This window comes from Genypterus blacodes, unplaced genomic scaffold (genome assembly GCF_046128005.1).
Source record: "Genypterus blacodes isolate CSIRO-AG114 ecotype Tasmania unplaced genomic scaffold, CSIRO-AGI_Gbla_v1 ptg000067l_1, whole genome shotgun sequence".
Classification (NCBI taxonomy): domain Eukaryota; kingdom Metazoa; phylum Chordata; class Actinopteri; order Ophidiiformes; family Ophidiidae; genus Genypterus; species Genypterus blacodes.
This window is the reverse complement of record NW_027466879.1, coordinates 8,474,534-8,489,082: the sequence shown is the minus strand read 5'-3', so window position 1 is coordinate 8,489,082 and position 14,549 is coordinate 8,474,534. Positions and strand designations below refer to the sequence as shown.

The 14,549-nt window shown below is 42.4% G+C and overlaps 1 protein-coding gene across 13 annotated transcripts in view; it reads left to right on the top strand.

Annotated features, from left to right (window-relative positions):
* Window positions 1–14,549, top strand: part of madd (MAP-kinase activating death domain) — a 37,048-nt gene that overhangs the window by 20,061 nt on the left and 2,438 nt on the right. For 7 of the 13 annotated variants that reach the window (XM_076155798.1, XM_076155804.1, XM_076155802.1 and 4 more), the window contains 17 exons: window positions 548–656; window positions 840–1,026; window positions 1,153–1,303; window positions 1,586–1,789; window positions 4,647–4,750; window positions 5,109–5,192; window positions 5,609–5,767; window positions 5,919–6,039; window positions 7,846–7,966; window positions 8,110–8,215; window positions 8,307–8,417; window positions 8,506–8,613; window positions 8,769–8,933; window positions 9,022–9,094; window positions 9,372–9,478; window positions 12,435–12,504; window positions 14,324–14,370. In XM_076155798.1, the coding sequence (XP_076011913.1) occupies window positions 548–656; window positions 840–1,026; window positions 1,153–1,303; window positions 1,586–1,789; window positions 4,647–4,750; window positions 5,109–5,192; window positions 5,609–5,767; window positions 5,919–6,039; window positions 7,846–7,966; window positions 8,110–8,215; window positions 8,307–8,417; window positions 8,506–8,613; window positions 8,769–8,933; window positions 9,022–9,094; window positions 9,372–9,478; window positions 12,435–12,504; window positions 14,324–14,370 (2,027 nt within the window). Of the gene's footprint in view, window positions 1–547; window positions 657–839; window positions 1,027–1,152; window positions 1,304–1,585; window positions 1,790–4,646; window positions 4,751–5,108; window positions 5,193–5,608; window positions 5,768–5,918; window positions 6,040–6,590; window positions 6,615–7,845; window positions 7,967–8,109; window positions 8,216–8,306; window positions 8,418–8,505; window positions 8,614–8,768; window positions 8,934–9,021; window positions 9,095–9,371; window positions 9,479–12,434; window positions 12,505–14,323; window positions 14,371–14,549 lie in introns of those variants that run through there. The other 6 variants (XM_076155808.1, XM_076155799.1, XM_076155810.1 and 3 more) reach the window with 4 other exon arrangements.

Sequence of the window (14,549 nt, the reverse complement as noted above, 5' to 3'; positions counted from 1 at the left end):
CGGCACTCTTACACACTCTATACCAAGGCCACCTGTGACGTTACAGTGTAGTAGCTAACTTCATCCACTCATCTGTTAACTTTGTGCACGTCATCGCTAATGTAGTAGCTTTGCAGACTATTAGTCTGAACTCACATCTATGTGCTGTCAATGTTTGATGCCAACACCAAGAGCACCATCTGGACTCCTGTGTTTGTGTATGTGTGTATGTATGTATGTATTTGTCCTTCACCTCGGCTGTGTTGAGCACTTGATTCTAGCAGCTCTGTAAATTTGTGCGTGGAACAGTAGATCAATTACAGTACTTACCTGTGTGTCTTGTGTTCTTTGGAAAGCAAAAGAAACTTATTTCTGAATTTATTTCACAAGTTGGTGTTCCCTCTGGTTGAGAGTGCTTGGTAACTGAGAGTCTTTGTGTGTGTCCCGTCCACCTCTGCAAAGTGCTACCCTAGTGAACTAGTATGCAGTTTGTGTATTTTATTTTTTGTTTTCCTTTTTTTTTTTTGCTGTGGTGTCCACACATCTCATTGCTTTGGCTCTCTTCCAGGAGCACGTGCACCCAGAGCACTTGTGGACCAGAAATCCTCTGTAATCAAGCACAGTCCAACAGTGAAAAGAGAATCGCCCTCTCCTCAGGGTCGTGTCAACAACACAAGGTGATTGATTCTTTCAAGTCTACTTTCTGCCTTACACTATGAAAGTTTGGATCATGTAGTGATCATGTGAATATTTTCATCTAATTATGCTTGAAAAGGACTGGTCAGTTTCATAGTGGTGTTCTGTTATTGCTGCTCTGCATATACTGTATGAATATAACTGAAACTATTATTTTGTTACAGTGAGAACCAGCAGTTCTTGAAGGAAGTTGTGCAGAGTGTCCTGGAGGGCCAAGGAGTGGGCTGGCTGAATATGAAAAAAGTGCGTCGCCTGCTGGAGAACGAGCAGCTCCGAGTCTTTGTGCTAAGTAAGCTTAACAGAGCCGTCCAGTCAGAGGAGGATGCCAGACAGGAGATCATACGTGATGTGGTGAGATGCTCCCTCTACTTTACAGTCATGAGCCAAGAAAAACTCTTTTGCTTACGTTCACATGTTGCCTGTATTTTCCCCCTCCTTGAAACCATTGTAAACCTAGTTACTGTGTTTTATCACCAGGAGGTGAACAGAAAGGTTTACAAGGGAATGTTGGACATCCTGAAGTGCACGGTTTCCAGTCTGGAGCACTCTTACAGTAATTCAGGCCTTGGGGGAATGGCCAGTGTCTTCAGCTTGTTAGAAATTGCACGCACCCATTATCAAACCAAAGGTAAAGGTCCCATATCTTTAATACAGAAATATAGGAGAGGAGCTGTGCTACTAACTCAATGTCCATGTGTTTGCACTTTGTATTACGTTTAAAGCTTCACACATGCCTTTGTTTGCATGCTATATGTTTACTTACTACAATTAATTGTTAATTATGACAGTTATTAACAGTTTTTTCTCTAACAATCTTTCTCCTCTCTCAATTTGACTAAACCTCTTGTTTTCCTTTTCTCTAATCATGATGAACTTTGTCTTTGGCCCGTTGATCTTGATAACTTGGTAGACCCAGAAAAGCGCAAGCGAAGCCCCACAGACAGCGCGGGCAGCCCAGGGAGTAAAGAGAGCCCCTCTGGTCGTATGGAGACTGCTAGACCTCAAGGCCTTCTGCATGTCCCCCACCTGCAGTTGCCACACCACACAACGGGCAAAGGAGCCCGCCATTTTGATACCCGGAGTCTGAACGAGGAGAACTTTATTGCCTCGATTGGTGTGTACACCACTCCAACCACGGTTGCATGTGCGCTGTGAGATCCCTTACCCTGCCCCTACAAGCTCATCAACCCCCCCCTCCTCCCACCCCCCAGCCGTCTGAAATAATGCCCCTTTCACTTGTCCCTGACAGATACTTGCAGGCGTTATAATATTCCACACACTTTGAATGAAATTCTTCTGCAGTCCATGTGAGTTGGCTTTCCTCCAAAACAAAGAAAGCATGGAAAAGTTTTATCCTGTAATCCTTCACCACATCTATGGGTCCAGTTTCCATGTTTGTCTGTGGTGACCAGTTGTGAATAACTATCTCTAAAACATTTTGGTCAAACAAAGCAGCTAAGAGAATGTGTAGAAGTGTGTGTAATATTACCCTGCTCCCCCCCAGCCTGGGTGACGTGTGTTGTGTCCTTACCTCTAACATCCATGCCCCTGTTTGCCTCTTCTCTGGAGTTCTGTTGTGAGCCTTTCAGCACCTTCAATGCATGTTTTTGTTTTTGTCTTCTTATTCCTAAATCTGCAGTAGTGGGCGAGTGAAACCGTAGGTATGTGCATTGATAGTGAATCGGTGCTTGTCGGTACCGTTACTGCAGGTTTCTGCGAGGCGTGCTGTAGAAATGGCAGCTCCCTTTGCTATCAGCATGGAGGGTGGAAGCATCACTCCCCAGTAAACAGTCCCAGTAGAGACAAATTTCACTGCAACACGTTGTTTGGTCTCTGTTAGTTGCCAAAAAACTACCGGATTTGAAACTACCTTGAAATCTCCCTGCCACTTTTAGTTTTCGAGCATTATTCTGGGTCTGTATACAAGGGGACATTTTCAGTCAACCACCCTCACGTCTTCCCTACCCCTCCGCCATCCTTTCAAGAAGTTGCACCTTCAATTCTACACAGTTCGGTGAGATTTGCACCCCTGCTTTTGCAACTGCTCCATTCCACCTGCTGGCTAGCCGGCCTCTCAATCCCATCCCATGCCCTTTTTGGAGAATTTCACCTCTCTCACCGTGGCTGTGGAGAGCCAGACAAATGAAATTCACAACATCCAACCTGAGGTTAGAGAGCCAAGCTGTTGTGACGTAAGCGTGTGGCTCTCCAGGACTTCGGGTGGAGAGCTCTGGGTGTTTTGTAATGTTTTCTTGGTAGCTGTTATGCATAATAGATCCAACTCAATGCAACCTTTATATTTTTGTTTCATGTTACCCAGATGGAGACACAGCTACATGCAAACATTACAAAACATCTATGTCTACTACTGAAAGATTTCTAATGCTTATTTTGTTTTTGATTTTGTTTCGCTGATGCTCATCTTCCACACATGCCTATTCAACCAGCTCTCTGACTCTCTCTGTCTTTCTCTCCTTGCTTGCAATGCATCTTGGGTAGAATTGTGGAGCAAGCACCAGGATAAGCAAAAAGCTATGGAAAAACCACAGAGTAAGAGACTTCACACACCCCAAAAAAAAAGAACAGAAAGAAAAGATTGGGATATTTCTGAAATGGCAGCTGTTAATGTTTCCACCTCTTTCTCGCTACCTTTCAAACTCACAGCTGTTTTTATACACGAACAAATGCAAATGACTCAGTATATCTCAAGGGACGAACTCAATAAATGTCAAAGATGCCATTTTTAGATATGCACCATGTAAAGGACATTTCTTCGCCCATGCGCAGATTCTCTCATTATCTAGTTTTGTTCCTGCTACACATAACACTAAATTTATTTTATTGCAGTTTTGCAGTTGTGTTGTACTAGTTGCTCCATGGCCCCTCCCCTTAAATTTCTTGTTATAGTCCCAGACGGACACATCGTGTTGCATTTAATATTGACTTGGATCACTATATGTTAGTTTACAACAAATGTTTTATGGCCATAACTCAACAGCAACAGTTCCCAGAGTGTCTTTCCCTCACTACTTTCATTTCTATATGTTAATTCATAATACATATACAGTAAGCTGCTCTCTGTAGATATAATTCTATGCTCTCTTACCTTGAGGTACTGTACATCTGCTCGGGGTCCTTGATATTCATACATTTGGGAACTGTGTCAGTAGCTTAGGCAGGATAGATTGAACATACAGTAAATGTTAGTGGTCTCAGGTGTGTTTTCCCCACCTGAGACCATGCATGAAGATGAACAGAAAGACAAACCTGCTGCCCTGTCCTCTTAACCATATATTTCCAGTTTCAAGTCACTTGCAGTGGTTGTTTGTTTGCCCAATAATCAACTGTGAACCACATAGAGTTCTTAGCCTTCCGGAAACATCTTTGCTAAACAGAAACTGGAAACTTGCTTATTACAGTGTCAGGATCCACGTGCCACATTATGTGCACCACCAAAGGTGATAATTGTCAGGTACCTTTACACAATTGAAACAGAAAAGGTCTCCTTAATCTTTACTGTCCATCGGTTTGTTTGCATGCCTAACTGCCTGTGTCTGTTTGTCTTTTTTTGTGTAATTGGGTGACCTTTGCAGCATTGACTGAGACCTAATATTGTGCTCTTGCAGTTTTGTTTTCATTTGTAATTTTAATTGCACTCTCTGCTTGCCCCTCTGTCCTTTTTCAGTGTGACATTTGAAGATGGTTTTATGCATTACTTACTTAAGCTATTGAACAGTATTTTATATAGGAGGTTATAAGCCATTTATCACTTTCCTTAAGTTTATATACCGTATAGATAGGAATTATTTCCCAAATAGATCAAATGCTGTAGTGTTGTGTAATGGAATTCTAGGCTTTGATACTTTGACAGCATCAGTGTTGCGACAGTTGACGCGATGTGACTGGCAATAAGGTAAGGGCATTGTAAAAGTGTTTATGGTATCAAAATGACAGTGACATTTGTTCCTCAGGGTCGGAAGCAGCAAAGCAACAGCGCCCTCAGGTGGCTGATGCAGAGGAGAAGAAGTCTCAGATAAGTGCTGATAGTGGCATCAGCGTCACATCTGGATCTCAGGTTTGTAGGAACAACTACAATTGTCTGCTGTGGGCAAACATTATGTGATTAGAGCATGAAGAAACCAGGCAGGAGGCCCTCAAACAAGCCGTCAATGAGTATTGTTCCAAGCGGAAATATTTGTAAACAGCTTGAGGTGTACCTCAAATTCTGACATTTTTTTCAGTACTGATCAATCAACAAATATTAAGCCAAAGTACTTTTAGCTTGTGCGTCGGAGCATGAACAAATTGAAACATGATTCATGTCCTGACAGTGTGTTGCGAGTGTGAAGGTTAAACACTTCTTTGCATATCAAGTACATTTTATTCTACTGGTTTACAGCGTAGCTTTCAATTCTCTCTGCTTTGTTTTGCAGAAGAGTGACACAGAGTCTGGAACAAGCTCTGTGCCACCGATCCTTACGAGAAGCACCAGCCAGGACTCTGAGGCCAGCACAGTGGTAGGACGCAGCCAACACTGAGATAATGCACTTTGTTGTTATTTGTTCTAGTTATGTTGTATTTTGTGACCCCTGTACCATATGGTTCTATCTGACATTTTGGTCGAGAAAGATGTAACCATAAATGTAGTCGGTGAAGGATGCTTAATTATCTTAGTGGATTATGTTTGTGAAATCTATGGGTTTAGTTTTTCAGTATAGTTCAGCTAGGTTCAGCTAGATAGTAATGTATGTAATGTTTGCAATGTAATTAATATTGTTTGCAGTGTGTTGACATTGATCTTTGTTCAAATCCTCGACACCACCATCATAGTGGAGTAACACTAAATAAAAGTGCTTAAAGTTGCATACCACACATGTAAATTAAGATAATTATATGTGTTGTTCTAATACCTGTAACTCTGACACTCATGTAGATAAGCAATAGCTCTGGAGAGACTCTTGGAGCTGATAGTGACCTGAGTAGCACAGCCGGCGACGGCCTTGGTGGAAGAGTTGCACCACATTTAAACCAATCTAGAGGGACTCTTTCTGACAGTGAGATCGAGACCAATCCTGCTACAAGCTCAGTGTTTGTAAGTTTAATTGAAATATTGACAATGAACAGTTCACACTGTGTGCAGCTCCAAAATTGCTTGAATAAAACACAAGTTTTTGTTTGAATTAAGAGTTATGGTGATTTTACTCGCAGTCCGTTGCAAACTTAAATTTGTCCTCTTTCCACAGGGGAAAACTCACACACTGAAACCAGGTGTAAAGGAGCATTTACCTGCTGTGGTAAAGGGGCCTCCTGCTCAGGCTGTGGAAGACCTCAGCATGAGGATCTACCTTTGTGAAGGCCTGCTGGGTGCGTTTGAGTTTGCATTGTCCCTCTGATATGTTGGGGGACTACATTTCCTTTTTCAAAGACACTTAATAGCTTGTATTACTCCTTTTTGAGTGCTTAATTATGTTATATTAGTTTTAACTAAATGCTAAACACTACAGAGTATATTCAGTGAAAGCAGACCTTAAATTCTGCTACTTGTTATACATCACAATATTTGAAGAAATGGCAGATATTGAACATAACACAGAAGTGCTGTAATATTAGATGTTTATCACTTAAACCAAACATCTGTGAAACAAAATTAGGGTTAATTATCCTATTTTGATTAATCAGGCTCTTATGCGCAGCTACAAATGACCTCAACTGACTAATACAGGAATTTGTGCGAGTTGTATGCTCCTCCTTTTTTAATTGACTGATCAAATGGTGTGATGTCTTTATTTTTCCTGCCAAACATTTAATTATATGAAGTCTTTGTCATCTAAGATGACTTCAAATCTATTGCCTTTAATTATAGTGGAAACACCTAATTGAAAGTAATACTAACCATTAATTTTAATTTAATTTAGTGATGAGCTTTAGACAATAAATTGGTGAGTATATGAGGCTGGTTTGTCTTTGCCCTCGCTTTTGTCGTCACTTTGTGCTCTTGCTTGCTCTGCTCTTATTATTTACCATTAAACCTACTCACCTCTTCGTCTAACCCGTCCGCTGTTGATGCTCCTCTTCCCTCCTGCTGCTGCTCCTGGGAATATCTTCCAGGTCGTGATAAGAGCTCTGTTTGGGATCAACTAGAGGATGCTGCCATGGAAACCTTTTCTCTCAGTAGGGCTAATCTTTTGCCTTTGGCCTTTTTCTTGTGTGTATAGGGGTGCATCCATTGTGCACCCAGGGTAACTGTGGTGTGATGTTGTGGCTTTTGCTCTCTGTCCGTATGCCTTGTTTAAACGTGATAGCATTCATGAGCCTACAGTGCATGTGTGATTTCCATTCATCACTGTTGCTACAAACATTTAATCTCTGCTCTCATCTGCCATTTCACCCAGTTCCCTGTGTAACTGTAGACCTGCAAGTTGCATGTTGTCATGGAGTGCTGTCTAAAAGGTCATTTAGGTGTCCAATGTGGTAAATGGAGAAAAGGAAATGTGAGGTTTGCATTTTCAAGAAAAAAAGACGCCATCTCAGCAGCTGATATTTAAACTCTTTTTCTGTCTTGGAAAAATAATTTAGTTTTGACTGTATAGTAAACAGGCTATTTTGCCTTTACAACACATTTTATATAAGGAGCTCATGAAGAAATTCAAATTACAAATTATTGAAATTAGAGTGTTACGCCTCCTCTCCTTAAAACGAAATCAAAATCTCCATTTGTATGACCTCACCTGGATGGCCACATGACTGCTGAAGTGCAACAGTACAACAGGCACTGTTATTTGGAATTGTACTTTTCTTGATGGACTGCAGAGAGCTTGTCACTGCTTGGTAAACTTCATTCTACCATTTCATTGAAGTGTGACCTGCACCCTAGCTGTAGAAAAGCAGCAGGAGAAATGTTTTGATGCATATTTTAAAGTGTGATAATACTTCAATATAGTCTATATGTGTCACTTTTACTATGGGATGAACCCATTCTTTGTCACATTATCTGTGTTTTGGTGAGAGTGAGACATCGTGTATTACACTGCTCATCTCTGTGCCAAATGCAAAGGAAGATAAATTGTTTCTCCTCCTTTGGTTTAAGACTTTATGTGTGTCATTTTATGTGGTCATTTACAGTTTGTTGTGATGATGGTGATGTGAACATTTGTGGACATGATTTTCCAGGTAAGGAACGCTCCACACTGTGGGACCAGGTCCAGTTCTGGGAGGACGCCTACTTGGATGCCGTCATGATGGAGAGAGAAGGAATGGGCATGGACCAAGGACCTCAGGAGATGATTGAAAGGTTTGACATGGCCACAGTTTTATGTGATTATTATGGGTTGAAACATTGTTGTCAATTGTGTGTTTCTAAAAGAAAGATTAGCATATTCAAGTACTCCTATTTTATGATACATGCTTTAGACTGTTGTGTTTTCTGTTGTACAGATATTTGTCACTAGGAGACCACGATCGTAAGCGTTTGGAGGACGATGAGGATAAACTTCTGTCTACCCTGCTACACAACATGGTTGCATACATGCTAATGATGAAAGTACGGAGACCAGTCATTTTAATGATTTTAATGACGGGGGGTGGGAGGGGGCATTCATCGAACCGGTTTGTGATTTTATCTCTTTGTTTAGGTGAACAAAAATGACGCCAGGAAGAAAGTGAGACGTTTGATGGGAAAGTCGCACATCAGCCTCACTTACAGCCAAGAGATCAATGAGTTATTGGAAAAGATGCTCCAAATGGTGCAGACCTTACTTTTTTGAAACACAGTGTCTATTTAGTGAAACATAGTACATCCTTGCTAAATATTTGTACTGTGCCATGTTTTAGAACGGCCGTGAGCTGTCTATCAGGCCCAGTGGAAGCCGTCACATCAAGAAGCAAACATTTGTTGTACATGCTGGCACTGATACAACAGGAGACATCTTTTTCATGGAGGTACATTAAAGTCTTAAGTTAATTTAAAAGTAGAGCTTATTAAAGCATTCTAATCATTTGTGAACTATCTGGAAGTCTCTGTGTTGCTGTCCTAGAGAAAATGTTGCAGTTGTTTTTTAAGAAAATTCTAATCACTTCCCTCACCGACATACTAGGTTTGTGATGACTGCATAGTCCTCCGCAGCAACATCGGCACGGTTTATGAGCGCTGGTGGTACGAGAAGCTCATCAACATGACTTACTGCCCCAAAACAAAGGTGCTGTGTCTCTGGAGACGCAACGGCCAAGAGACACAGCTCAACAAGTTCTATACCAAAAAGGTCTGGATCTGTTTCCTTCTGCCTGCTGCTTGTTTATTCACTTTCAGGGTGTATCAGTTATGTTAATACCTTTCTCTTTGCATTCCAGTGTCGTGAACTCTACTACTGTGTAAAAGATAGTATGGAAAGAGCTGCTGCTAGACAGCAAAGCATTAAACCAGGTATGGGTTGTGTGTGCGTGTTTGTGTTTGCCTGTGGCTTTAATGATATGGTTGTTCTGGCTCTCTAGTAATCTGCCCTTCCAAGGTTTTTGACAGTATAAAATTCAAAATCATGCAATGCATACCTCCACTTAGGCTGAATGATTCCTGGTCTGCATTTGAACTAAAGCAGAGCGTAATATATTGTTTAACATGGTAATGGATGTATGTTCTGTTGAGATGCTTAACCAAGAGTCTTATTGCTAATTGAATACCTTGTGGTGTATGCTTCCCTCAGGTCCAGAGCTGGGCGGGGAGTTCCCAGTCCAGGACATGAAAAGTGGCGAAGGTGGACTCCTGCAGGTCACACTGGAGGGAATCAACCTCAAGTTCATGCACAGCCAGGTAGGAGACAAGCATAGACTGCTTCTCATCTCACTCACTCAGGGGCATGAGGACAATCACTCACCATCCTCACCATCTCTCCTGCTTGCCCTGTTTGCCTCTGTACCTCCTTTCATCCTCTTATTATCTTCCTCTATTGTCATCCAAACAATCAAATCGTAGCAAAAAGCTTTTGAGACGACTGATAACTAAATATCTGTCTGGCATTTGCTCATACCAACATTTTCCTTTAGAGGAAGACTTCCTCTTTGTGCTTTTGCTTTTTTTTGGGATTTGCTTTGGTCAGTTTCAGTTGGTGTTTATGTGTCGGTGTGCATGTGTTTAAAAGATGGACACATCCTTCAACACAACTTTATTTTCACATTTGTAGTGCCGAAACTTCATGTTCACCTCCCGTGTGCGAGTAGATAAAGAGTGTGTTTGTGTGTGTTTTGGGTGCACGTGTGTTGCACATCACTGGTAAGATGGGCGACCTTGAGCAAAGACTTTTCATTAATAATTGGCTATTTATTAGCAACTTTCACATCCAAGTTTGGACCCTTGAACATACTCATCTGCTGCCTTTACATTTTCACAGTTTTAGTCATATGTGGGGGTTTTCGACTCCAGAAGTCATATCTCCTGAAGTTTGTTACATTAAGCTGTGATTAAATGGCGGTGGCAGGTTTGTGTCTATAGCGGGATGAGACGGCAAGCAAGCGTGATGAGGCATGCAAACTCCATTGTTTGTTTTGAACGGCACCGCCTACTGCATAGGTGTGTGCAGTTCGGACACGGCAGACGAGCCTTAAGTCGACTTTCACAAAATGTGCGTTTCTTTTGCACTCAACTGGCAATGGAAACCAAGCTAATGATTCCATCATAAAGATGTCTGTGAAGGTTCTCAGTCACCCAAGTCATGTCATCCAAGGAAAGTTGATATTAACTTTCTCAAGTTCTCAACTCAACTTGACCTGCTAGTAAAGGAAGCTTGAAGGCTAAGAAAGAAACTGATCCACCCTAAAGACCCCACACCCAAACCCAAGCAACCTGGTGTATGCAGTCCAATGCAGTAAGGAATGCACAGACCTGTACATCAGGGACACAAAACAACCATTAAACAAATGGATGGCCAGCTCTTCAGGACAAGACTCAGCAAGTTCACCTACACTTAAAGGACAAGGGACACTACTTTGAGGACAACAATGTACACATCCTGGACAGGGAAGGCAGATGGTTTGAAAGAGGAGTAAAAGAGATGATCTATGTAAAGATAGGGAAACCAGGTCTATGACACCACGCAAAACAATCATTCAGCCTCTAATGAACATTGTTACATCAGACAGGAGAGTCTGCCAGAACTGAAGAAGCCTTTCGGGTGAGAGGTGAAACATCTTCACACCATTACTAGCAAGTCCAGTTGCCTGAGATGAACTTTCCTTGGATTTCGTCATAGGAGCATAAACATTGTTAATCTTGAAATAAAAAGCTTTTCCTTTTTGAAAAATCTATTTTCCAGCAGAATGTTTGCAGTCAAGTCAGAAGTGTGGATCTATGTAATTCCACAGACTGAGGCAGGGACAGCAGAGGATTTAAACGTTGTGTTGCCTTTAGCGAACACTTAAGTAATCTTGCTGGACTCCTAATATCTGTGAAAGGATTAATATACTTTTGAAGATGAGATACGGCAACTAGATCTTTGGAAAAGGCCAGAATCTGCACAGAAAAGACTGTACTACTTAAATCCCAGATGAATGTACTGAGGTCACAGATGTAGCTATATGAGGAAGTATTAGCAGATTGGCACATGCAAGTTGATGCGCCTCAGTTTGATCCCCTCAGCCAGAGAGGTACGTGGCACCGTTCACCATCTGAACGAACACAGTGTTCAAAGGGGGAAACGTGCAGAGGCCGGGGCGGGCGGCATTGCGGCCGGGCTTGTCGGATGCAACGCTTCCCACGACTTGTGTGTGCGCCAGTTTACTGCCCTCATTTACCTGTTCTGCTGTATGAGCAAGTGATGTTGGTGCCAGCCCTTGTTGCTGGAGGAGGAGGCATGGAGGGCGGTGGGGGACTGAGATGTACAGTATAAAGTCCAGGAAAACAAAGGTGAATCCAGCTCTCGATACCCCCAAGACAAACCTCTTTTTTTTGTCCTATTTTCTCCTCTTTTGGGGCCGAACGTCCTGCCATGGGTTTTCATTGGCTCTGCTAACTTCTCAGACAGATATTGATTAGAGTCCGTACGAGGCTTCCGTGGATAGCGGCCCTCTGGGAGTGTCGTCGAGTGTTTGTGCTCTTCTGTCCGATAATAATCCAAACCATTTCTCTCCCATGCTCTCTCCCCCTGCAAGGAGCGGAAGGTACACAACCTCTGCTGTGTTTGCTTATTAGCACTTTTACCTTTTTATTGGGTTACTTTCTGTTTTCTCTTTTTTCCTTTTTTCCTTTATTACTCTCGTGGCTGTATAACAAATCTGATTTTGTGTCTTTGTCTACATTATTGAATGGAAATTCCATGTATGCATCACATGGGCCGTATTGCATCACTCAGCATAAGAACAAATGTGGTATTCAATAGCTTTAATGTTGACAAACAAGTTAACCTCCTCCAAATCTTAACCTTGCTCCATTTACCATTGATGCTTCACTGATGACAGAACCTATTATTCTGATTCTTATTAAAGTTAGTTTGACTGTATAACTCATGTGCCCTGAGCAGACGTAACGATGCATTTTGTTCATGTAACCTTCGCCCATGTATGCGTTTGATCATGGAACCTTAGTGTGCTTTCCTTTCCTTTGGTTACCCGTTTAAAAGCTTGCATTCCATGTGTAGTTGTTTTGTTTTTACCTTTCATACTGATTAAAACAAAGTTACCACGGTTACTTTAAATATGAAGTGTTTAATTTCATCCAGTGTTGTTGAGTTAATAATGTTCTGTCTTGTTTTGTTTGTTTTTTTGTTTGTTTTTAGGTTTTCATAGAGCTGAGTCACATTAAAAAGTGCAATACAGTGAAGGGAGTCTTTGTCCTGGAGGAATTTGGTAATTACATCATCTATTGATTCTAGGCCTGTACTCGGCACGGCAGTAACTCAGCGTCATGGCAAATGTATTGACCTCAGCCAAGAAGGGTTTGTTTAATTTGGATCCTGGCTCGGGTCAGGGAACAGGTCGCACACCTCTGCAGGTCTGTGAGTCTGTCAGGTCTATTGGCAGGCGTATGACAGATTTGAAATATAGCAACTTTTCTTTTTCCTGCCTTTGAGGGACAGAAGTGGTTAGTTTGTGAAGCAGAAATCATTCATTTGCCTTCAAGTCTTTCTTGAATTGTTCATTCAGCTCCGTTTTGATGAACTCATTGTAAGGAAGGGCGTGTTACTGCCCTCTGCAGGCATGGAAGGGGAACTAAACTATTAGTGTTTGCGCTACATAAAGCTCCAACACACTTTCAGAGAAATTCTAAAAACACAGGAACACAGAGTGACGGCTGGTTGATCACCTCAGCCTGATCATTTGTTGTTGCTGCAGTGATGAATGTCAGCCAGGCCCATATTGTCACAGATGAAACTTAACCACCAGTTTATTGGTCTGATGACAGCAGATAGTTGAGCTTTTGATAGTATTTATCCTTCTCATGTCTGCTGGAGGAACAATGTTATTAAATCATGATAGTTAGTTAGTTAGCTGGTTATTTAGTGGTAAAATTGTCTATGTGGGGCCTGATGGCTGCAGTGGACAGTGAGGAAACAGGAGAGCAAAGATGGAAGCAGCAGAGTTTGTTGTTGAGGTTCAGGCTGAAGGGAGAAATCACACATGAGAGGGAACAGAACCCAGTAAGATGAGCAGAGGCTCAGGTTGAAGCAACATGCAGGGATGTCTTGCGTCCCCCTCAGTGCCAGGCTGGGTTACTGTCGTGTCTCTGTGCTGCTTTTGTAATGTTGCCCTCATCCTTGCCACTATGAAAACCTTCATTCTCCAGCAGGTAAAGTGTCGTCACCTTTCTCCTTTTCTTAAACTTATACAATGCAGAATGTTCCTCAGTCCAACCTCTCATCAGTTGTGTCCTTTTTGTTCAGTACTATGAGTTTCTCCTCTTCCTCCTCCCTCTCCCCCCAACCCGCCCGCTTCCCCCACTACCTGCTTTTTATTTGAAAATCACACCAGACCCCCCCCCTTCCCCCCCCTCCCATTCTGTTCCAGTCGGCCTTGGTGTTCTTGGTGGGGCTGTTGTGGGGGGGGGGGGGGGGGGGGGGGGGTTCAGATGTCAGCCCCTCATCTCTGCTATGGGTTCACAGTTACTAATGAAAAGTCCATCTGTCCTCTGGGGCAGTGACACGGTCCTCGGTCTAAAGGTTTTGACCTCCTCAAGTTGCTTTCTCTGTGACGTCTTTATCTTTAACCTTTCACTTCACTGGGAGAGAGGATGTCCTTATCTTTTTTTCTATTTGTAAGACACAAACATGTTCAGCCTTGTTTTTTTTTTTAATGTCCATTTCTGTGGGCCAGGAGTGTTTCTCACCAACAGTCACATTTGTCATATTGAACAGTGAGCAGCTATCATAGATCAGTGCAGGGTCTTCATGAACGAACCATGGAACCCAGAGCTGAGCCATGGTTTGATTTGTGTATCAATCGAAATATGAAAGCTTGCTTGCGTCCATTAGGGGCAAACAAATCCACTCTGCCCATGAAGCAGATTAAGGTCAAAGCAGAGCTGACTGTTGTGGACTCTTCTTGGCACACATCCCATTCACACCTTGTAAACAGTCCAGCCCAGTAAACCCTTTAAAGTCTCACACATGAACTCATTGAGGTTCCTGCTGCCTTTGAATTCTCTGTTTTGTCTCTTGCACCGGCATAGTTCCTGAAACTAAAGAAGTGGTGATCCACAAGTACAAGACCCCCATGGTGAGTCGTCCTTTCTTCTGCCCGACTGAATGCTATGCCAGACACATGCAAATTGCGTGGCAGGGCACTGCTGTGGCGCTACACTGGTACTGTTCCTGCTTAGAGAGTTGAAAGTTGAAGGATACACTCAACACTGTAAGCGTACAGACAAACATTAACCTGCATGCTTGGAAGGTGGC